This window comes from Uloborus diversus, chromosome 6 (assembly GCF_026930045.1).
Source record: "Uloborus diversus isolate 005 chromosome 6, Udiv.v.3.1, whole genome shotgun sequence".
Lineage (NCBI taxonomy): Eukaryota > Metazoa > Arthropoda > Arachnida > Araneae > Uloboridae > Uloborus > Uloborus diversus.
The window spans coordinates 14,798,121-14,824,172 of NC_072736.1; the positions used below are offsets into that span (position 1 = coordinate 14,798,121).

At 35.2% G+C, this 26,052-nt stretch overlaps 1 protein-coding gene across 1 annotated transcript in view; it reads right to left on the bottom strand.

Annotated features, from left to right (window-relative positions):
• The window catches only part of LOC129225242 (putative methyltransferase DDB_G0268948), a 50,314-nt gene continuing 24,262 nt past the window's right edge, over nucleotides 1-26,052 (bottom strand). Inside the window, exons 3-6 of the mRNA XM_054859817.1 lie at nucleotides 25,713-25,929; nucleotides 25,477-25,574; nucleotides 10,153-10,290; nucleotides 1-336 (exon numbers count right to left, since the gene is read on the bottom strand). Of these exons, the coding sequence (XP_054715792.1) occupies nucleotides 213-336; nucleotides 10,153-10,290; nucleotides 25,477-25,574; nucleotides 25,713-25,929 (577 nt within the window). The 3' untranslated portion in view covers nucleotides 1-212. The remainder of the gene's footprint in view (nucleotides 337-10,152; nucleotides 10,291-25,476; nucleotides 25,575-25,712; nucleotides 25,930-26,052) is intronic.

The window sequence follows — 26,052 nt, forward strand, 5'->3', positions numbered from 1 at the left end:
GTGGTCAACTTAGGCAGCTGGTCAACTTATAGAAGTTGATTTATATGATATATACCTAATTCTGTGCCTGAAAATAGTGGTCAACTTAGGCAGCTGGTCAACTTACAAGGGTGGTCAACTTTACAGGTTTTACTGTATAAGAAGAAAGCCAAATTAATACACTAGTGGGAAACAAAAAAGTGGCACACATTTAAACATTAGAAAAAATAGTTTTAAAAATCAGTTTCATCTTCTGATGCCTTGTCTCTTTTTCTGCACAAAATCAAGAAGTAGCTTCTACGAAAGGTAAGGGAAGTAATTTCTGGTGGAGAGCTGCTTCCAAGTGTTTCCAATAGTCTAGATGAAAAAAAAAAATATCGAAGAGCAATATTATTTAATATTAAAAGTACCTGGACGACCGAGCCTCGCTCGGCTCCAAAAGAATTATTTTTTGTCAAATTGTGTTTTTTTAAGGTTCAATACTTTTCCAAATATACTTGAAAAGCTTCACAATAACGAAATAGTAAGCACTCGACCTTCTTATAACACTAAAGTACCAAACAAAGAACAATCTTAATGTAATTAAATCAACATTTTGCTTTAAACTATCTGTCACGTTTGTTTCCACTATACAATTTTCTTGTCAGTAATTAAAATATTTTGACCTTAGTTTTGCTATGGTGAAATCGGTTTTTAACCGAATACTTTCTTTCATACCATGATGCATTTCACGATTTTATCCCAATCGAGATTTTCTTTTTGAATAAGTACTCTTAGTTTTTACGCCAGAAAATGCTACATACAGCATGATATCCATCAAAACTGATGGTCCACAAACCGTTCCAACAAATGATAATAACTGTCTTAACAAAACATAAAAAATCTCAAGACATATACACTTCTTCGAAATAAAATTTAGATGCGTGATTAAAAAAACATGTTAAACTATTTGAAGTGTAAAAAGAAAATAAATAAATAAAATAAAATAGGATGGTCAAGCAATAGTTTCACTTAAAAAAGAAAAAAAGTCTTACATCGACTTACATAATGCTTTTGAATTTGTTTTCAGCCAAGTGTGTTTGAAATTAGACAAAGTGGCCAATATCAGCCAAGCCTAGCAACCCTAATTGATAGTTTTCTGCTTTGTTAATGTTTGACGAGCAGGAAAATGCTTTTTTTTTTGACAAGGCTGAACTGGATCCGGCAACTTAATTCTTTTATTGGTCAGACTATTATTTTAGAAGAACGAAGAAACGAAAAAGTGGTCAGCCATTAACGCTATCTACTGGGGTTGAGGGTAAATCCGCTGGAGTTAGCATAGACTAATAATAAGAGTAGACCGAGCTATGGCAACCCTTTTGCTGCTCATAAACCAAACCATGTGACTGGTGGATATCCTAGCAACAGCGGGCGTTGATCGTAGCAGACGATCAACTACAGCGAGAAATAAAATAAATAGAATTGATGGAACACGGAAGAATGATCTTTTATGGAGTCCGATTTGTAAATTTGTTATTCTAAGTTGTAAATATTTTGTTAATATAGTGAGTTTTTCGTTTAGATAGTATTGTGCATTTTCTTTATTCAATTTCAATAACTCTCTAAGCAATAAAAGATGCAAGCGACCAAGAAGAATTGGCAAACGGTAAGATTTTTACCTACAGTTTCAATTTAAGATACCGATTAGTACATTTTTGCGTTAACGCAAAACGTTTACGCCATTTCGTTCACGCCAGCGCTGACAGCTCCAAATGAAATAAAAGTTACCGAAAACTGATCAAAAACTATTACTAATGTCAAAATAATGCATAACTAAAAGAAAAACAGTTCAATCTCTGCACCTGGAAGTTTTTTTTAATGAAAACACATTGTCTTAAAATACATGTCGAGTGCCAAACTATAGATATTGCTGCCATCTAGCAACCATGCTGCCAAAGTCTTCGCCAAGCCCTTCCACTAGTCACATGATACATCTATGAACCAATTTTCTTCATCAGCAAGAATGAGAAAGCTCGGTCTACTCTTATTATTAGTCTATGGGAGTTAGGGTTAAAATTTCAATTATCAAAATATTGCCAAACAGGCAATTTCTTCGTTCAAATGTAGAAGCAATTTTTACCCGTCATGCCTTGATGGACGATTTTCTAGTACGGGTATAATATGCGAACCTGAAATTAATTTGTGTTTAATTCTTTGATTTCACTAGTTCTAGTAATTGTATCAAAGTGAAATTGTGTGTAGCAAAACTAAACTTTGCGTACGAGATTATCCATAACTAGCACACACACACACACACAGTACCCTCACGGCTCTGCTCGTGCTATAAAATTAAATAAAAAAAACTCTTACAGGAAGTGTAAATTTCCCTTTCCACTCCGAAATAAAATGAAAGATTCTGTTTCGTTAGTTAAAATGTGCACATATAATTTTGTCTAAGCTCCGAACATAGTCCATACCGCTCCTGATAAAAAGGTATTTTGTTGAAATATCTGTTACAGTTACAACGAAGGCAAATTATTACCGAAGAAAAAAATCTTGTCATCAAAATACTCACTCCAGTTGAATCAGCTGAAACTACACATATATTCCTACCAAAAACCAAACAGAATCACAGATTTTATGATAAAGCGTATTTTATGTATATAAAAACGAATTTTCACCGTGCCTCTAATTTCAGTGAGGGCAAGTCCACGGAAATGACAATTTTTAAGAAAGAATTTTTTAAAATTAATTTATTGGAATGATTTTGTAAACTATATCGATCATTATGCCTCATTCATTATGCGTTGGTGGCTTTGTAGTAGAAACTTCGCTTTAAATGCCGGTAAACGTGGGTTTGATAACCTCGGATGCTCTGAGTGGTGTATTTCCTTTCTTTACGCTGAAAATCTTTCTCATGTTGTCTTATGTGTGAATAAATAAAAAAGTCAAAAACCTCGAGGCAATGGCCCTCAATCCTTCCATGATTATTAACTATGGACACGCAAACAACAACAGTAGTGTCATACAAGTTCAAGGCAACAATTTTTAACTTAATTAAAAATATGGTCATTTTTACAGTATAATGAATGGACTTTAAAAGCCACTCCACCGCAGTCATTCCGTCAAAACGCATAAACTTGAATTTGTCAACCTAGTGCATGAAAAATTATTTAAATTAACAGTTTCTTATCGTTACTTCTCTATTACGAAAGTATTCGTCAGTTAAAAGATTGAACTAATACCGAATTTCACAAAAATATCGTTTTGTTCTAAGAAATCCGAAAACTTCGTTCCAAAAAGAGTCATTTCATCACGGAGCAGAAAAAAGCACAAACATTGAGGAAAAAGGAATAGATTTTTTTTTTCTCTGTCTGGTTTTTCATATTTTAACAATGAAGTCCAGAAAAAAAAAAGTCAGCTGAAATGAAAATAATTTCACTGTAATCGCTTTAACCTTTAAAAAAAAAAAAAAGGCTTTCCGTTACACACGGAATTGCTCTGAACTAAAAGGCATTATTTTCTCTATTGTAATTAAAATAACAGGGCTGTGGGCGTTACCGTACGCTGTGGATCGCTATAAAATAAAATCCCAACAAAACATAAATGTGAAAAGGAGTTCGATCAGAATGAGAGGCCCTGGGTAGACGGTATCACCGATAAAATAGTTCAGCTCTGAACGGGTACCAAGTTCCATTGCTGTTTCTCATAGAAGTTGGACTGTCCCGTGTTTTTCAATTCATTCAGAAAACATTTTTTTTCTTTGATTCCGGATTTTAAACTTGTGGCAAGTTTAGATCGTCAATAAAAAATTCCCAAAACATTTGACTACTCTAACATACAGTAACTTACATAAAAAGTAGTCGAAAACTTTGTACTGCATAGTGAATAAAATATGACAACGTATATAAAGTACAAATTGAGAGTGGAAAAAGGTTAAAAAACCAGCAAACAGCTGTTTCGGCACTCTAAAGGTTCGCCTCGACTGTGTTTTAGTCGGGTGAACCTGTCTTCGTTTTTAATGCACTGATGATGGCACTTGTATTTTAGAGTGCCGAAACAGCTGTTTGCTGGTTTTTTAACCTTTTTCCACTCTCAATTTGTACTTTATATACGTTGTCATATTTGATTCACAATACAGTAACTTGCCAAGTTTAAATCCTGGATCAAAGAAAGTTAAAAAAAATTTTTCAAAATGAATTGAAGAACACGGGGCAGTCCAATTTCCATGAGGAACTGCCATGGAACTTTTGTTATCAGTTCAGATCTTAATCTTGTCGGTGACACCGTCTACCCAGAACCTCATTTCGATTGAATTTGGCTACTTTTCACATTGCTATTTCGTTTGGATATCATTAAGATTTGAAAACTAAATCATAGTAATGTTCTTCTTTAGAATTAAATGTAAAAGCGCGTACAAATACAACTTCCATCCCCCCCTGCTTTTACGACGCACTGATTTCTTTTCATTAGTAATTTCGAAGATATTTCGATAACTGAAAGTTTGGCGCTATCGTCAATTATGGGTTATAATCGTTTGCTTCTGTCACTATCGGCAAGGCCATGACCGAAATACATTAGCTTTTGGTCTTTGGCGTCCACAAATTTGGCGACAATTGTTAAAAATGTAAGACCCCTAGTTCTTAAAATATTCCCGCAATTTCTACATTGTCCGGGGAAATTATCATAACGTAGATCGTAAAATATGCAGAATTGGCGATAACATTTCCCCATTGCTTATAATTCCGTGGCGCCTAGTTTGTGGACTTTTAAGAAATTAAAATGAAACAAAGCTAAAAGACGTAACCATGGCAATGCGAAACAAAACATCAGTAATTTTAATGGAGATGAGATTTATTCGAACTTGATTTTTAACGGCTTGTAACTTTTTTTTCCTTTGGAGATAAAAGATTAGTTTTTCGACCATAGGTAGAGATGGTGTCAAAAAGAAAAGTTTGGGACAATTCCTTCACTTTTTATTGATAGATTTAATGAAGAAAGTAGTGATTAAATTTCAGCGCCTAAAAAAGCCTAAAAAAGTTCGAACTAAAAACACAAATTACTCCCGCCGTAATTAAGTTAGAGCATTGAAACAAATAGCTTAGAATGCGGAAAATTCTACCCTTTTCAACGATATATAATATTAATATATGCAAGTTATTTTTTTCCCCTTTAATAGCCAATAATAGGCAATTTACGTGAAATTTGAGCCTAAATTGGAATAAAAAAAGAACTATTTATCGGATTTTTTTCGAATTATAGCCTATGTCACTCAGTAAGAAGGAACCTTTCTTACAGTGAAAGAATTTTTCAAACAGTTGCAATGGTTCCAGAGATTACCTCGAACATATAAACATACAAAAATCCGCCCTCTCTCTTTATAATATTAGTATAGATTTCATTTAAAACTTCACCCATCTTAACCAGCTTCAGTTTCGAATTTGCATTGTACTACTTTGACTGACCACATAATGGTAGTGGCACTAGCGCAACCAAAGAAACCTTCTGAAGACGGGTTTTTGATCAAAAATACCTTCTGGGGTTGGTGTTTCGATCAAAAATACCTCCTGGAGGGAGCTTCTTGATCAAAACAGTCCTTTCATATGTTTAAGCTGCTGTATTAGAATGCGCATTTATGTTAAAACCAATGCTTATGGGGAGTTTTTTCCCCCCAAATCTTCCTCTTTGCTGTGCCACCGGGTGGTGGTGGTTATGGAAGGAAATCCCCCACGTAAATCCTCCTTAGTTGTGACTGACTCCTTCGTGGCAAATAAAATAGTGTGAGGACGCTAGTTTTTAAGATATACTAATTTCTTTTAATTGTTGATTTTTTTACATGATTTTAGAAACAAAGAGCAAACGTAAAAAAAAAATTAATTTGAATTTTGACCTCTTGAATTCAAATTATGTTTTTCGTAATCCCGAGTGTGTGTGTGTGTGTATGTAGGCGTGTGTGTTTATGTGTGTGGGGGGTATGTGTGTTTGTGTGTAGGGGTTATGTGTATTTGTGTGCAGGCATGTATGTTTGTGTCTGTGTGCAGATATGAGTGTGGGTAGTTGTGTGTATGAGTGTTTGTGTGTGGTGGGTAATGTGTATGTGTGTGTAGGCATATGTGTTTGTGTTTGTGTGCAGGCATGAGTGTGTGGGTAGTTGTCTGCATGTATGCGTGTGTGTATGTGTTTGTGTGTGTGTGTGTGTGTAGGTGCGTGTATGTATGCGTGTAAGTGTAGGATATTGACCCAACCAGTAGACGGTTTTTGCCATAGGAGCAGCATCGTGAGGACCCGGTCGACGGTGATGCAGCAGAGGGTGCTGGCGGGAAAATAAAATCATAGCACATCAAAACCGTCAAGTGAGAACAATAAGTAATCGTGATTGCTCAAAAACGCTATATGCTTCCCAAAAAGTGCCGTTCAAGGGGCTGTGTCATTCCACCTCTGCAATGAAAGACAGGCAATAGTCTTAAGTACAGTATAACTTCGATTAAACAATACCCGATTTAACGATTTCCTCAATTTTATGATACAATTCACTGGTCAAGATTTGACTGTATAATGTGTCTATGCTTCTAGATTTAACGATTTCCTCGATTTAACGATAACTTTTCCCACTCCTTTGACAGTCGTTAAATCAAGGTTATACAGTATCTTCTTGCCATGCATGCTTCATAGACTTACGAGGGTTATTTGTTTTCAAGGTCCGATCAATCGCGGGATGAAAACCAGAAAGCCAAGCCGATTATGGTGTGAGTAGATTTGTTGCGCAGTCTCTCAAGTAAGATTGTGCAGTGCATCAGGTCGCTGTGGATATTTCGGAGCACGCAGTGAACGAGGAAACATGCCTCGAACAATTGCATCTCCCGCCAAGTGTGAAGTGCATGTTGTAATTCGATTTCGGAATGCTGAAAAAAAGTGTGACTCAGAACAAAAGTAGAGGAATATTGTCATCAGGCATAGTCCTTCTGCCCGATAATGCGTGCCCACACACTGCTTCTTTAACCAAATATCTCCTGCAGCAGTTTCGCTGGACAGTATTTGACCATCCTCCATACAGCCCTGACTTGGCGCGTCTTCCGATTACAATCTTTGGTCACATGAAACGCTGGCTAGGAGGACAGACATTTGACTCCGACGCCAAACTGAAGATCAGCGTACAGAATTGGCTGAAAGCTTAGTCGGCTGCCTTCTATGACGAAGGTATCAAAAATCTGAAACCACGCTGCGACAAATGTCTTAATCGGAGCGGCGACTACGTCGAGAAGTAGTTGGAAGGTGTATGTACATCTCTACATAGTATAAAATGAAGTCCCCAAAAGGCGTCTGTGTGTTTGAACTCGCAAAACTCGAGAACTACCCGGTCGATTGCGCTGAAATTTTCACAGTTTGTTCCTTTAAGTCCTGAAAAGGTTTGCAGATCAGTTCGAATAAAATTCGATGAATAGTTCTTTTTTTATTCCAATTTACGTCCAATTTTCACATAAATTCTCAAATATGGGGGTGAAACATTACTTGCACATATTAATCTTACTAATATTATATATGCGAAAGTTTGTCTGTATGGATGTATGGATGTATGGATGTTTGTTACTCTTTCACGCAAAAACTACTGAACGGATTTTGATGAAACTTTACAATAATATAGGGTAGTTTTCGTCCCGTTATGGGGGGCAAAACCTCCTTAGGGGGGGCAATAAAACACAATTTTTGTATAAATTCTCTAATATTGGGATGAAAAAATACTTGCACATATTTACATTATATGTCCATCGAAAGCTCCGATTTTTCTGCTGAAGATGGCACTTATTCGAAATTTCTAAGTAGAATAAAAAACGAGTTATGAGCTTTTTAGTTCCATGTTCGAAAGCTTTCCTAAACTCAATACAGTATTTAGTGTATCATCTCAACTCCCTGTCGATAGCGACAATTGTTGTATTGTTGACTTTCTTTGCTTTTCGTGATTGTTCAAGGCTTTTCTCAAGTCAAATCTTGAAGTAAGATTTTTGCACAAGATTGGCAAATAATACATGATTTGGCTGATGATTTTCCATTTAAACGGAACTTTAATGTAATTAATGGTTTCTATTATTATTTATGCTGATTGAACACTTACTCATTATCCAAACAACCAGCAGATCGCCAAAATTTTTGCAGAAAGATTTCCGTAGCTGATGCATTTGGCAGTTTTTTCAACGTTGCTGTTTTTGAAGCCGAAGACTACGTCATAATGTTTCTCAGCTTTCACCATGTAAACAAAATATCGCCAATCAAAGAATTTTCAAAAGACTTTTTTTACTGTGTTAAATAATCCAGCAACTAAATTAGGCACATCCATAAACAGCACAAAAACTTCCATTAATTTTCCTTTTTGCACAATTTCAAACAATCACCAAATTTTATTACTTATTTTGGTAACATTTCGAATGAAACTGTTTAGCGCCATTTTATGGTGACCAAAAATATCTCAGCATCTGGCGACGATATCTCTGTAACGAAAATTAATATCATATCGTTTTACAAAGTAAGAAAAGAATGGGGGAGGATCATCGAAGGTACCCCGAAACGACTTGCGCAAATTCGGTAAAATCGCACCAAGAGCCACAATGATTGAAATTTCCCGAAATAACTAAAGCAAGTATAAGGGGATTACGAGCGCAGCTACTTTTTTTTAATCACTTCGTACTTCATTAGCCATACAGAGAAGGTTTTAGACTCCATGTTAAAAAAAAGTATCAACAGATTAATCTTTTTAAACATGAGAAGATTAATTTCATGTTTTTTAAATTTGTATATGCTTAAATATAGTGCTTTCGGTTCTAAATCAATACTACTTTGTTCTTTATACTTATTGCTATTTTACTTTTATGGGTAAGGAAGAAACTCGATTTTTAATCACGTCAAAAAGATGTGTTTTAAATTCTTTCACTTAAACCAGAAAACAAAAGCAAGTAACGATTTTTTCTAATAATTATTACTGATCCAGGCAACGCCGGGTATTTTTGCTAGTATTACATATCGTTAGAAAGGGTAGAATTTTCCGTGTTCTACGCAATTTGTTTCAATGCTCTAACTTTATTACGGCGGGAGTTTTTTGCGTTTTTAGCTCGAATTTTTTTAGGCTTAGCTGAAATTTAGGCACTACTTTCTTCATTAAAAAAATCAATAAAAAGTGAAGGAATTGTCCCGCAGCTTTCTTTTTGAAGTCATTGGAAAAAGCGACCTTTTTTACTCCAGATCTAACTCGACCTGGGGTCGAAAAAATAAGCTTATATCTCGAAAGGTAAAAAAGTTACAAGCCTTTTTAAATTAAGTTTAAGAAATCTCGATTCCATTCAAATTGTGAACCATTTTCTTTCGCATTTTAATTCCTTTAACTTATTTTATTTTGTGTTTCCATGGTTACGCATTTTAAATCCATCTTTCTGGATTAAATTTCTTAAAAGTATTGTAATATCTGTCGTTATTGTTTGGAAGGGAAATCATGATGTTTTTTATTTATTTTTTATGCCTGATTGTTGAATATACGTCACTTGACACAATTTTTATTTTCAAGGTAGACCGGGCAAAGCCGGGCAACGCAGCTAGTATTCTATATAAAGGAGTTTCCATTGTCTTTATGGTCTTCATATTGCGACCAATCGGACCTTGATGAAAAAAATAATAATAATAATAATTTGAATTTTTGGCATCTTGAATTCAAATTATGTTTTTCGCAATCACGAGCGTGTGTGTGTATGTATGCGCGTGTGTGTTTGTGTAAGCGCTTGTGTGTGGGTGCGTGTGTGTGTGTGTGTGTATGTAAACATGTTGTGTACGCAGTGCTGTGTGTGTGTAGGCGTTCGTGTCGTGTGTGTGTATGTGTGTGTGCATGTGTGTGTGCATGTGTGTGTGCATGTGTGTGTGCATGTGTGTGTAGGTGTGTGTGTGTGTGTTTAGGAGTGTGAGTTTGTGTGCGCGTGTGTGTAGGACATGGATGCAACCTGGAGACGGCTTTCGCTATAGGAGCAGCATCGTGAGGAGCCGGTCGACGGTGGAGCTGCAGAGGGTGGCAGTGGGAAAATAAAATGATAACACGCCAAAACAGTCAAATGGGAACAAAAAGCAATCGTGATTGCTCAAAAAAAAAAAAAAAAAAAAAAACCTCGTATTAATGACTAAAAGGAAAAGAAAAGGAATGCTAAAACTTCTTCATTTCACCTGTTTTGGTATTCTTGGAGCAGGTTACCAGCAAGCTCTGGATCGGCGGTAATTAACTTTTGGAATGTTGCCATTGATTGAAAGTAGCCAACCGCATCAGCTACCGTGGCCACGTAAGTCTGGTCGATATCTTGAACCCTGAAAATAAAATTAAGTTGATTGATCATAGCTTTTCTTTAAGATTTAATTCTCATGATCAGGCAATCACACAGGCAATAAGACAAGACAGTGCTTCTCACCGGTGTGCCCCGGTGCACTGGTGTGCTGTGCGGTCAGGGTTGGCAAGTTTCTGCCGAGGCGGTTAAAACCACTGGTAGAAACCGGTTAAAACCGGCATGGCAAAAACGACTTTCTGCCACATTTGCGGCAGAAACTGGCAAAAACTCACAAAATGAAAAAAAATTAATTACTGACATACAATAGAAAATGCATGTAAAAAATAATTATTAACCAAAGCACAATTCAATTACGCTATTACCACAATTTAAAATCAAATGTTACACTGTTTGGATCCTGCAGTTGCTTCTTAGAAAAGGTGGTTTCTAAAATCTAAATAGTTTCTCAATCTAATATGTACAAATGAGAAACTTTAGAATATTCCGGCAACAGAAGAGCTAGCAGGCAATGCACGAAGGAACAAGAAATGTTCGTGAAACTTTCATTTATTGTATTTTTTTTAACTGGTCCACCATGTAGTAACTGGGGTAGTGGGAGGAATTCAACTAGAAAAATAAGTTTCAAGAAATAGGGCTAATTTGTTTTGCAAAGCTGTGACATTAGGTACAAAATCTATGTTAACATTGGCAAGGGGCCGTGGTAGCCCGATCGGTAGAGTGTCGGATTCGGGGCCGGAGGGTCCTGAGTTCGAACCTCGATGGTCGAAGGCCCACCGTCTTCATTAAAGGGGACTGACTGGGCGACGTTAAATATGCTCGTGGTCTCAATGTCCTCCAAGTGAAACGATACCTCTGGGGGTGCTAGCAGCAGGTAGCTATTCGCTCCTGGACTAGTTCTAAATTCACATTAACTGTTCGATCCGGAGATGGTCTATCGGTATATAAAATAATGGAGGCAAGGCACTTAGTATGCAGTCCTCGACATAAATACAGTTGTAGTCAGTTGTGACTCTGAATAGGAATAGGAACATTGGCAAGTAAAATTCTGGCACTTTCTTCTTGAAGCACATGATAATTTCGATCACGAACAATTTAGATGAAGCATATAAGTGAGCAAATTAAAATCAGAAATGCCTTTTAATTTTGTATGTCGCTCCTCTTTCCTGAGCACCTATATGATTTTTCGTCCTTTGTTAGATTAATCCAAACATTACGAGCATCTGCAATCGAAAAGTTCCCTTCTCGAACAAAATCAAGGGCATTAGCATAAGATTTTATTTTTTTAAATGATGAAATGAAGTTTAATATTTTAGTTTACCTAAACGAATATCATTTAGCAATCACTTAAGTAATTAGAGATGCTTTTTAGTTTTTGCCAGTTTCTGCCGGTTATAACCAGTTTCTGCCACTGGCACGACAAAAACTAGTTTCTGCCGGCAGAAAGCCAACTCTGGCGGTGGTACTGTAAGAAAAGGAACCACAGAGGATGCATTCCTCCCACACAAAAATTTCCGATATAGGGCACAAGAGGTCAGACATAGTTTTGCTAGCTTTATTGACAAAATAAAAAAATGCACATCATCAGTGAAATGCACCCAATTCAGTTTTTATGCAGTCTTTTTTTATGCGATTTCTTTTTGTCCGATTTTTTTATGCGATTTTTTTTTTTTCTGTGCGGTTTCTTTTTAAAACGAGTGCGAGGTAATATCTTCATATGACGACATCGGCACCCCGATGGGAAGTCACTGTGACCTCCCAAAAATTTCCTTATTCGGGAAATTTTGTCCGACTGCTCGGCAAAAATTATCATTGCTTGGTTTATTTTGATTTCTTTAAAGGTTACAAAATTTTGTAAGTTTTTGGGTTATTTTCTATGTGAGACTTTTTTTATGAGGTTCCTATCCGCAGCATAATATATATATATATATATATATATATATATATATATATATATATATATATATATATATATATATATATATATATATATATATATATATATATATATATATATATATATATATATATATAATCAGGCAATCACACAGGCAATAAGACAAGACAGTGCTTCTCACCGGTGTGCCCCGGTGCACTGGTGTGCTGTGCGGTCAGGGTTGGCAAGTTTCTGCCGAGTATATATATATATATATATATATATATATATATATATATATATATATATATATATATATCATGCCCGTGTCCAGGATTCCAAAAAGGGAGGGGTTTTTGCAGGCCTGTCATTTCAAAATATTTTTTTGGGGGTGGAGGGTGCAAAACATTTGTTTAATGATCACAATGAGGGGCTTAGCGGTTCAGAGGACAGGGGGGATGGTTCAAATCCGCAGAAGATTAGATTTTAAGTTATATACTACCTATTCTATTAATATATTTTATATACAGCAGAACCTCGTTTATCCAGCCCCTGTTTATCCGGATTAAATTTGTAGAAAAAAATATATTTACGTAAATAATCATTTAAAATTATGATTTCAAGAAGGGAAGTTTAAATACGCCAAATACTCGGTTTCATTTCGATCAAGCATACTATTCCTGCAACGGACATACAATAAAGTGTAGTACTAATTTAGCAAACAATATGATATACTTTGGATGTCAGCCCAATGCTATTGCAGCTGAATTATAACTGATGAAGTAATTGAGAAAAAACGATATGATATAGTTTTATTAGAAAGCATTGTTTTTTGGTGCAATAAAAGATAAGTCTGCATATTTAAGAATATTATTGATTATTATCAGGATTTTCGTTTTTTAGGATTGCCTTTGGTCCCATCTAGTGCGGATAAATGAGGTTGTATTGTACATACATGTAAGGATCGCTATGAACCCCACCTCCCAGAAGGAAATTTCTGGTTGCGCAAGAAAACCTCAGTATTTATCCATTTTACTGCTTGTTTAAATTCCAAACTATTATCTGTTTAATGTGCAATATATTGCAACAAATAGGTACTGAGAAAATTTCACAAATTCTTTTATGACATATGTTTCCAGGTTTTAATATTCTAAGATAATGCTTAGCAAACTAAATAGGAAGAGTTTAAATGCAGATGTAAATTACATAAACAAACCCAATTACTATGCATCTACAGAGCGGCAGCACTCATCGCATTTTGTGACACGCCCCAGATGAAAACCCCTTATGAGAAGCAATATTGACAGCTTATTCAACCGTTCCTCCATCTCTGTTTTTCCAAAATATAATTTTAGTTGATTAAGAGAAGACAGTCGCAAGTTGCCAGGCAACTTCTAAGATAATGCTTTTTAAAAAAAAGTTCTGTACACAAATTTCAACATTAAAGCTAATTGTTAAACATGCACAATTCTTCATTTATTTTCTTATTATTTTTTCCCCAATGGGAGGGGTTTAACCCCTAAAATCCTCCCCTTGGACACGGCTCTGATATATATATTAAACTGTGTTGCGAAAACAACTTTTTAAAGCTACTCATGAAGTTTCGAACAATTTTTTTTTAATGCGATTTTTTTATGCGGTCCCTATCCACCGCATAAAAACAGGTTTGGGTGTACTTACTTTACTTGCATGTAAAGAAAATCGAACTGACAGTAGTAAGTCCCGATGAAATGAATGAAAACGTTAGAGTCAATTAGAGGCGATACTAGCAGTAGAGATTAATGGCACGCCGAATGTAATTAAGAAAACATTGACTGATAAACTGCAAATCGTTGAAAAAATTCCATTTCCAATTGATGAATCAACAGACATCGGAAGTGCACTATTCATTGCTATTGTGCGAGTGAAATATTCTGCATTACTGATAAATATCTAACAAGTGGGGAAAGGAGATAGATCGTGGCCCATTGGACATGTTCAAACGAACCAGAAACACACATCCCGAAAAAAAAAACGAGCTGATGTGTGCATCACATGACTTCCTTTTACTCCAATTTAATGTCATTTTCCCATTATTGGCAATTTTTTAATGTGATTCAATAGTTTACTCTCTAAATATCACCACCAATGGCCAAATTAAAACCAGATTTTAAGAAAAAAATCGCCAAATTCGTCGCCAAGTTGGCGACAAAACGGCGACCAAAAGACTGGCGATATATCGCCAAGTGTCCGCCAAATTATAATACCACTTGAGTATACATCGAAATTAACAATGATTACCCCCCCAAAAAGGGGCAAAAGACCCCTTCAGAAACCCCCGAATGTATAACCAAAATCGGAGGTGCACAACTAGACCCCACTAGGAGTCTACGTACCAAATTTCAACTTTCTAGGACATACCGTACTTGAGTTATGCGACATACATACGCACATACGTACATACGGAAGTCACGAGAAAAGTCGTTGTAATTAACTCGGGGAATGTCAAAATGGATATTTCGGGTGTTTATACGTTCTTAGGCACTTATCCGCGTGTGGTCGGGTTGAAAAAAAAAAAAAAAAAAACTCAACATTAATTCGGGGGTGAGAAAAATGTAAATTAATGCCGAATTTTGAGCGAAATTTTTTTCGCAAATACAATACTTCCTTTTTGGAAAAGAAAGTAAAAAAGCTGTTGACATGAGAGCAGATCAATATTTGCAATTTTCTGCCAATAAATGCACACTTATAGAGCTAGGAAATCGCCCGTCAAGGTATGACGGCTGAATATTGCTTCTATATTTGAAGGAAGCAATAGCCAGTTACTTTGATAGTTGAAATTTTAACCCTAACTCCAGTGAATTAACCCTAAATTCAAGTGAATGGCGTTCATTGTTGACCACCTTTTCGTTTCGTCATTCCCCTGCAATGACACAGTCTCACCAGTAAAACAGTTAAGTTAACGGATCGAGTTCAGCCTTGTCACAATAAAGTCTTTTCCTGCATGTTAAACGCTACCACAACATATTATTAAACTATCATGCCATGGAGCGAGTTTCATTGTTGATTACGTCAGGAGCGTTACTCGAACATTGGCTATTATATACTAGCCGCCTGCGGCGACCAGCTGGTCCGCCTTTTTACGCCATTCGCCTCGGCTGCTTACACAATTTAGCGACGGTATTAATCAATGTTTTTCCCTATATATCAATATTATCATTCGCCTTTTTGCGCCGATGTTGCCGCCTTCGGCGGCTGCTTAAACAAATTTCGTGGTGGTATCAATCAATCTATATCTATCTATATCATTAGTAGTTTGAATAAAATATTTTCTAGATCTATCTCCAGTTCCGTCGTTTGGAATATTTTTTAAGGAGGGGGAGGGGAGACACAAACGACGTACTCTTCATGCAAATTTTGTCGAAAAATAACAAAAAGCATTTCCACTTTTATGTGAAAGCCTTGTTTTTTTCAAAGTAATGGTGTGTGTGGGGGGGGGGGCACTGACACCCCGTTGAAATTCCTTAAATGACGGGCATGCCTCTTTCTTACTGTCCATCTACTATATCGACCTCTATATTTGTCTATCTGTCAATCAATACGATCTGTGCATATCTACCTCCTGACAGTACAATCTTTTTTTATTTATATAAGTATTAATTCGAAAACAAACACATTTTTTGTCCGCACTCAACCTCTATCTATCTCTGTATCTACCTAACCTAACCGCCAATCCGTAACAAAAACAAAGTTCATGCAAAAAATCGCGGACTTTATTTATTTAATCAAAATAGCCCGCAAAAAAAAAGGCTCTATGTTCCCCCGTAGTGTTCAAAAAGTAGTGCTTGCAAAAAGATTTTAAAAAAAAAAGTGAAGAGAAGGTAAACGATTTCAGTTGGATCACGTGATGAGGTAAGTTCGGAACTCAGCCGGCAAGCGAACAGCTCGCGTTGTGTTCTGCAATTAAAAAAATTGTAAAAAAAGAACTATTGCGTATTTTTAAAAACTTTTTTCTTCTGAAGGGGGCAGAATACTTTTACTGTTACCAACTAAAATTTTAGAATTGAGGGTTCAATACTATTTGCAGGATGGGTTTCGAAAAAAAATAAACCCAGAAAAAAATGCAAAATACAGGTTTTTTCAAAAATTCATAAAAAATACAAAAATTGCTCTATCTTCACAATTTTTTCATTCATCATATTTAAAATTAAATTTCCTACACTATAGTACAAAAAATATTTGTGTGGTGCGATTGGTTCGGGGTCTGCGAGGCAAAAAGTACTAAAAAGTGCAAAAAAACACACAAAACATTAAATAACTTTTTTTCTAATTAAAATATCGAAAATCGAAGCCCGAGGTGCACATTTTCGGCAAAAACTGCACCTGTGTACCAAATTTCATCTTTCTAGGCCTTACCGTTTTCCCAGGATGCGCGCCACAAACACACACACACAAACATCTTGTTTTTTTTTTAATTATATGTATAGATATATATATGAGGATGTTTATGTTAAAGATCATATATAAGTGTGGACCAAAGTCATCTTGAATGTATGAAATTGATCAACATTTTACGTTTTTTTTTCTTTGTTTTTTTCTTACGTAGTTTTAAGATTTGACACTTTAATTTTATTTTACGCGGATGATTTTTTATTTAACGTGAAGGGATGCGCATTTCAAACTGGTAAATTTTTTCCCTCGTTCGAACTCCAAACTTTTGAGATCGCAGATAACACATAACAAACTGCATTTTGGCGTGCTAATAAGCGAGCTTCGGCCGCTGTAAACATTTTATTGCGATTGGTTCCAGCGCTCTTTCTAGAAGTAAAATTATTAAACTCAAGCAATTCCCAGCTCAAAGAAGAGCTTTTAGAAGTAACATAGGAGAACGATACCGACATCGATGAGACACAACAAAAAGCTTTCACATTGAAAATTTTGAGCCATTCCTTGCCGATGGCAAATGATCTTTCTGATTTGTTAGTGAAGGAAGATCCAGTCATGGAAATGGCGCAAGTGATTATGGATGCGTTCATGCCCCACAAAGAACAACAGAGAAAAAAAAATGATGGCTGCCAAAAGAATGTTATAACCAGCTTATTGTTTTTTATAAACGCTAAGTCAATTAATGTTTTTCTTATACACGTTGTACATATGCAGGGGTGCCCACCCCCCAAAGAGAAAGGGTGCATCCCCCTTAAATATCGCAAAGGCCTCTTCAAAAGCAAGAGTCCCTCCCCCCTCCAAAAAATGGAAAATACTCCTAAAAACAGCCCCAATCGAAAAATTTTAATGGCGCAGTCTGCGCCATGACCACCCTAGGTGGGCACCCCTGACATATGTATATAGAAATAAGTACACTTTAAACTTATTGCAAAAAGGAATCTATCACTAGAATGAAGATTTTTTTTTTTTTTTTTTTTTTGTCTATGAAACCTAACTCTTATTTTAACACTACTGTTAAGTCTTAATTTACGAGATTTCGATTTACGTGGCATTTCCGTGGAACGTAATCTAACGTAATCTACGCGTAAAACTGGGGTCTACTGTAATCATAAATAATATACAATATTCAGATTTATACATTTTAGAGTTTCTTCATGCATTTATGCCCCGAATCTCCCTTTCATCACGGAAAAAAAAGAGAGAGATTTACATAGATGGCACCCTTTCTTATAGTGCTATTAGTTATATTAACATACTAGTGCGTAACTAGACGTTAAATCCCGGTTATCACAAATTTGCCATTTCAACTGCGCTTGCGCGCGGACTAAGGGTTTTGGGCTTTCTATTTTAAGATTTCGTGTTGCTTGTTTATATTTAGGCTGAGCTAGAGTCCCAACAAATTAATGAATACGATTAGAATATTTTCACAGTGGTTTCGTGATATTTTATATGAAACTACGGATATGAATAACTGATAACCTTTATAATGTTAAGAGAAAAATGTCCTTTTTTTATTGGTTTGGAAAAATTTATTGAACATAAACGTAAAACACGTTGTGTACTTCAAAAATGATTGGAATATGAGTACAGATATCCGTCTTTTGCGGATATTTTACGTTAGGCGTCAACAGCTTAGTATTATACATTTTTATTTAGGTTGAGAGTTCGGCTTTACATTAGAAGTGATGCTGCAATTCTGCCCTTCACAGGTTAAAAATTTGATAGAAAAATCAGACACCGAATCCATTAGTAATTAAGAATCAAAATGCAATCTTTAGCGAGGCCTAAAAATTAAATCAGAGAAAGCTTTGTGATTTCTAATTTTTATCTGTTGCCATCTCATATTTATTAACACATTTAAAATGTTTGTAATTAATTTTAGCAAGATTTTTGAAATCAGCTAAGTCCGCGCAAGCGCAGTTGAAATGGCAAATTTGTGATATAACCGGGATTTAACGTCGAGTCTAGAGCGTCGCCCATCAAGGTATGACGGGGGAAAATTTTTTCTACATTTAACCAAGCCATTTTCTGTTTGGTGATATTTTGACAGTTGAAACTGTAACCAGGGCCCGATTAACCTCTGAAGTCAGGGAAGCTAAGTCATTTCAGCACCCTCCCCTCTTTTGTTTTCAGTATATACAGTGGCTCCCAAAAGTGTTCGTACACCTACGACTTTCAACGAAATAGGCCCCAATCCATTGGTTAGAATTAATATTTCGGAATAGGTATTTAATTATAAGATCTGTGATCAATTTTCAACAAAACTACATGAAAAGTTTTTAAAAAACATTAAAACTTAATTTTTTAAAAATCAAAAACCAAAAAGTGCCGGAAATTTTATCTCACAAAGTCTTCGTACACTTTAAAAAATGTCTATATATTATTGAATAATCTAACTTTTGATTAAGTTATTAATTTGTAGAATATCATACAGTATTCATAACATCTTTTAAACGTCTGAGAATAGATTTCATCATTTTCTTTCTTTTTTCTTTTGCGTAATTTTTGAGTAAGCGTTCGAACACACTTCGAGTCTTACTAATTCTAGCTCTTTTTTCGTTTTTATGCCGTATTTTCGTAATCCAGCCTCCAAATATCTCTAAATATGTTACATTAAGTTCAAATCTGGAGATTGAGGGGGTATTTTCTAAACTTCAAGACAATTTTCGAGGCACTAGACGCAAACGTTGAAAACCGTGTGCTTCTTATCGCTATCTTGATAAAAAAACAAAGTTATTTCTAATAACCAAATTTTTGCCTAAGAAAAAATGCCTATATATTATTGAATAATCTAACTTTTTATTAAGTTATCAAGTAGTAGAATATCATGCAGTATCAATAACACCTTTTAAACGTCTGGGAATAGATTTCTTTTTTTTTTTTCTTTTTTTTTTTTTTTTTTTTGCGTAATTTCTAAATAAATGTTCAACCACGCATCGAGTCCTATACTGTTTCCAGCTCTATTTTCGTTTCAAAGCCGTATTTTCGTATAATCTAGCCTCCAGATATCTGTAAATATATTACATTAAGATCGAGTATGGAGACTGAAGGGTTTCTTTCTAAACTTTAGGACAATTTTTGAGGCACTAGACATAAACATTGAAAACCGTTTGCTTCTTATCGTTATCTTGATGAAAAAAAAAACAAAGTTGTTTCCGATAACCATATTTTTAGCCAAGAGTTTAAAATTGGTTTTTAAAATATTTAAAGGAATTGCATGATTCATTATTTCATCAAAAAATTCCAAACTACCAAGTCCTGATGCTGATATGCACCCTCACACTAGAACACCTCCACCGTCCTGATTAACTGATCCAACTAAGTACTTAAGATTAAGTTCCTATTTTTTTTCTTCTACTTACAATTATACAACAATTTAACCAAAAATGTTGAATTCATTTATATCTGTAAGTAAGATGTAATTCTAAAACGTTTTGAGCTTATTTATCATTGATTTTGCGACGAAAAGCGTAAGCTTTCTGTTTTACGCACGACCAAGAAAATTTCTGAGGGAGAAGTCCCATTTAATCCAGTTAATCAGAGAACTCGGTGAAAAATTTGAGGTGAAAATTAAACGTAGAATTTTTCTTTTAACTCTGTACAAACTTTTACAGCACTCAAATATGTATTTTTCATAATTTTTTTAACTTTAAATCTCCGATCACGTTTTGTCAACTTTGCCGGTTGACCTTTTCTTACCTTGTTTTCGGTCCGATTCCTTTCTTTAAAGCATTTTATCAAGCATTTTACTATACAAACAAATGAATTAACTATATTAGAGACATTTCAAACCAATTGACCGCTACTATGGGAAAAAATTCAAATTTCGAATGGTGTTTGCGGTTTTTTACGAATACCAGCCATTTTATAGTAATAAGCACAATATTAAGGAATAAATAAACGAAAAATTAAAGCCAAATGACTTATAAGGGTCAACACAATGCAAAAATATTAATAAAACGGCATATGATAATTTTAATCATGAATTTATTCGAAAATACTTGAGTGTACGATGACTTTTGTGGCATGTTATTTCTCTGTCTCTTCGTTTTTTTACAAATTTCAAAAAGAAGACCCTTCAATATTTTGAAAAAAACCAATGGGTTGTATTTAAAATGACATAGGAATGATGTGAAAAAATATTGGACTTCATATTCGAATTCAGTTTCGAGTTATTTTGGTTTTACTAAAAAGTTTCAAAGTGTACGAACACTTTTGGGAGCCACTGTATTTTCTAAAACTATGCAGATTAAAACAAAACTCGCTAATGCTATACTGCCGCGTGCAGGTAAAGGGCAGTAACTGAAAATTTATCATTTTTCATTTTTTTGCATTTTTGTCATCTATTGTACGTTATCTTTATTGTACAAGCTCGCTTATTTGGTTTCCGCTGAAAAAAAGGCGCGAAAAAGACGTCTCATTCCAACATTTCCCTATTGTTTGTATTGAATCCAAAACGCGTTTCTTCAAATATCTCGAAAACGCATTTCTGCAGATACTGCCGTTTACCTGCACACGGCAGTATATGAGGCAGTGAGAAGCAAAGGAATGCAAGTGGCAAAATTGAAAATTTGGAGATAACCAGTACAAAGGGTAGGTGAACCCCTCCTCCATCTTGGGGCCAGATATAGTACAGTCGAACCCGCTTAATGGAATAGCCATTTTGCCACGAAAGAATATTCTAATAAGCGGGATGTTCCAATAACCGGGATCTAAATAACACATTACATTGGTTTGGGGCATTGATATTGTATTACATTAAGCGGGATATTCTTTAAAACGATATTCTAATAAGCGGGCTTGACTGTATATATTTTCTAAAACTATGCAGATTAAAACAAAACTCGCTAATGCTGTATGAGGCAGTGATGTGCAAAAGGATGCAAGTGGCAAAATTAAAAATTTAGAGATAACCAGTACAAATGTTGGTATAACTTTGATATACACCCCCAAAAATTACGCGCCAAATCTGGCATTTCCTACGGACTTTTTTAGGGTTGCTGTTTCTTATTTTGGTGTTGCCAATTTAGGTTTTTTCAGCTTTTAGGTTTTTGCTGTTGCCAAATTTAGTATTTTCTTGTATTTTGTACCATTTTTTGAGTTTTTTTTAAAGTTTTGTGGCAACAATTTTTGTGGGAACAAAGTTTTGTGTCAACAAAAACAAAAAAAGTCGCCAAATTTCCGATTTGGGGAGGGGGGGGGGTATATCAAAGTAGTTCCCAAATGGTAAGTGAACCCCTCCTCCGTCTTGGGGCAAGATATAGTACAGTCGAACCCGCTTAATGGAATAGCCATTTTGCCACGAAAGAATATTCTAATAAGCGGGATATTTCAATAACCGGGATCTAAATAACACATTACATTGGTTTGGTGCATTCATATTGTATTACATTAAGCGGGATATTCTTTAAAACGATATTCTAATAAGCGGGCTTGACTGTACTAGTAGCCCTGGTAGGTTCCGGTATACAACTTGATTTAGAAAACAATTTCAGTGAAAGCCTACCTAGGATCTGATCTTTAAACGCGTTTTACACAAAACTTCAAAATGTCCTCTTGCATCCCTTTGTCTCTCACTGTCTCATATGTATTATTTCCAAAAACGGCGTAGAAGACTTCCAATTGAAGTTTATTCCCCCCCTCCCCCTCCGTCCGGACACATTGAACTTCTGTATACTGCACATTTTTGTACTCCCATTCACAACAGATGAGGGATTGTTGTTGTTAGATACGACATTAAGTGTTTAGCGTAATTTCTGAAACGTAACTTGTGACGTGCATTTAACGTAAGTTCTAAAATTTCGTTGTCAAGAGTTATTAAACCAGCATTAATGCGTTCTAAAGTAGCTAATTTACTCTTAAGATCACTTATTGCAATATTTTCATCCTCAAACATGGCCATTAAATTCTTATATGTCTTAGTAAAAGACTAGCCTGCGTGCCCGGCGTTGCACGGGCTACTTAAAAAATGAAAGAGATGTCCAATTGATGTTTTTGTATTACTCTGACATCAGTTTCTAAAGCGATAAGAAGTAAATAAATACGCGTAATGCAAGGTTTGTAAAACACCAGTAGAGCATATTTTTGTCAAAAATCTCTTTAACGTTAATCATAGTTATCAATGATATACAAGTTATGAGTATTTTCAATTAGCACAAAAGATGAAAATATATGCATTATCAACTATAATCTCTGGTCACTTTAAACTGAATTAAATCTGATAGACTATATCTGAAATATTTATGTACAATTACGATCATCTTTCTACTTAAAATGACACACACATTTTGATAGATTACGTGAAACTAAAGCACCAAGACTAAATAAATACCAATAAGCATTAATTAAATACCAAGTCATCAGATTCCAAGATAGCTTCAGTTAAAATCCTTAAAAACAATTTTTTTGTTCAACTCTGTTTCACTTAAAGAAATCCAAACAATCTTGATTTAACATGTTCTTTTAACGATACAAACTGTATTTCAAAAATAGAAACAGGAAAGAAAAAGAAAGTTATTGCAATTCGAAAACTCACCCATGTAACGGGAAAAAGTTTAACAAAATAAACATAAATAGTCACACATCCTAAATGTATCAAAATATGAGGCCGGTGAATGATAAACTTACACTACAATCAATAAACATAGCTAAAGAAACAACTTTTATATGAGGAAAAGAGTTAAGAACGTTGAATGTAAAAAATAAAAAAAGGACAGACGATATAATAAAGGCTATATCCGAATAGAGCAACCAATTTCAGACTAATTTGAAATGAAATTCTGGATGGAAACGTTTTAAGATTTGGACAGCAGCCAAATAATCTCTTTTAAAACAATTATTAGAATTTTATTTGCTCATACGCAAAATGGCAACAGGAAAGAAATAAAAATTCCTGAATAACGTTATGTTAATTAACGTTTTAATTAATATCTCCGCTAATTAAAGTCGCACAATTACGAAATTGGTTCTATTGTTTTCTTTGGAAAATTTCGAATTGATCGGTATCTCGTTCGACTCTCGATTCGCAGCGGTTCTCGAGGAGATCGATCTTCAGACAGACAGACAGACAGACAGACAGACAGACGGACGCGAACAGATTTTAATATTATAGTGGATGTTCGTAACGGAGATCGTTTCTTGACAAGATTTTCCATTGCAAAACAAAAACTAAAGTTTTTCAATCAGATATTCCTTAAAAAAAGTACTGACCTTCTTTAAAATCACGTCCGGGTCATCACATGTTAGATACGACATTAAGTGTACACCACTTTGCCCATTCATATACTTTTATTTCTTAATATTTCTTGTAAAATTTCTTAATACACTACTTAAAACATTTCAAATCAAAACTTAGCTGTTCTAACAAAACATATCCACTGTTGCCAAACAAAAACTTAAACTCTTAAAGGACGGGAAAATAAAGCAAAAGCTTGCAACAGTTGTTGTTTTTGGGATTGTAGTTGTTGTTTTTGGGATTGTAGTTGTTGTTTCAGATTTATCACTTCATAAAACGCATCAAGTGTGATAAAAGTATATTGTAGCTAGCACATTGGGGCAAATTCCACGCATGAAAATAGCTTGCTACCAAATTTTATGAACTGTGTCCTCACTTTTCAAAATTCTTCCAAAATTCTTATTTAGTGAGTTCTAATGCTTGAATACTTTTAAAAATACATTCAAAGGCAGAAACTGAAATTTTAAAGTGATTTTTGTGTCCCCTGTTAATTCTGAGGGTAACTCAAGTTTCCTGAGCCTTTTTGGTGATCAGGTCCTGATTGTAACCCTCACTCCAGTGGATTAATCCTAAACTCCAGTAGGTAGCGTTCATCCTATTCCTATTCCTATTCAGAGTCACAACTGACTTCAACTGTATTTATGTCGAGGACTGCATACTAAGTGCCTTGCCTCCATTATTTTATATACCGACAGACCATCACCGGATCGAACAGTTAATGTGAATTTAGAACTAGTCCAGGAGCTAATAGCTACCTGGTGCTAGCACCCCCAGATGTATCGTTTCACTTGGAGGACATTGAGACCACGAGCATATTTAACGTCGCCCAGTCCCCTTTAATGACGACGGTGGGTCTTCGACCATCGAGGTTCGAACTCAGGACCCTCCGGCTCCGAATCCGACACTCTACCGATCGGGCTACCACGGCCCGTAGCGTTCATTGTTGACCATTTTTTCGTTTCTTCATTCCCCTAAAATGACTGTCTTACCAGTAAAACAGTTAAGTGACCGGATCGAGTTCAGCCTTGTCACAATAAAGCCTTTCCCTGCATGTCAAACATTACCAAAACATATTATCAAATTATCATTCCGTGGCGCGAGTTTCATTGTTGAAACTCGCGGGTTACTCGATCTTCGGCTATTACTGTTTGACCACGGATTGTATGTAATCTGGCAATCTGCCAAGTAAAGACGATTCCATCTGATTCAATCTAGCAGGGAAGGTGGGAAAATAGCGATGGGATATTGATACACACGTTTTATAATGTCACTAGTTTTTTATTCATTTATTGCATTCTCAGAAATAAAGTAAGGGGAAACAAAGATAGTTACCATGGAAACAACAAAAAGAAAATAAAATATTTTCATTTCGTTCAGGAACGTGAAAGCAAAATGGTAAGCTCAAAACTTTGAGGTGAATAAATAAACCAGTTAACTTTTGTCGTGAGAATAGAGATCGAATCTACTTTAGTTTTAAAAAATGTTGCTGCGAGCAAATTTTCATTTTTACAAAACTAAGGTTAAATAATAGAGATGCAAAAGTGCACATCTGAAACAAACCAACTAACATCCCTATAAACTAATAAATACGTAAATTTCCGCCTATAAACCGGATATTAGCCTTTCCGTGTAATCGATGGTCCAACTGTATATGTATGAGGATGAAAAAAACTTACCGGGTGACATCATGAAATGGGAAATGAACATTTTCGTAGTGAGCGAAAACTTCTTGGGATTCTGGCGAACGATAGGGTTTCAAATCAGTGTGCAGAAGCTGTAAAGGAAATCAAAACAAATTTGTTAAGGTTATAAAAACGATGTAAAGTAACCTTTTGGCGACTTTTACAAGTAACTAAGATGAAATATTTGAAGTTCAATTATTCAAAAGTGGAAATAACGGCTTCTAAAATACCTTATCTGTAATTTGTCGTAAGTATAAGTCCTTTCCTTCTTCTCCAACCACTGGATAGCTGACGTAACTGGAATAAATTGCAAGTGTTCCACCAGGTACCAGGACTCGCTTGGCTTCTTTGAAGAAAGCAATAGCATCTAGCCAATGGAAGCAGGTGCTAGCCGTTAAAAGTTGCACGGATTCATCTGGCACAGGCAAAGATTCTGCCCGAGATATCCTGCAACAGAAAAGGTTTTTTTTTTTTTTTTTTTTCTAAAAGCGTAAAAATTCTTCAAAAGTGTCACTTTATTTTTTTAAGATTGTTTGAACATATAAAAAATACAATAACGAGCATTGTGAA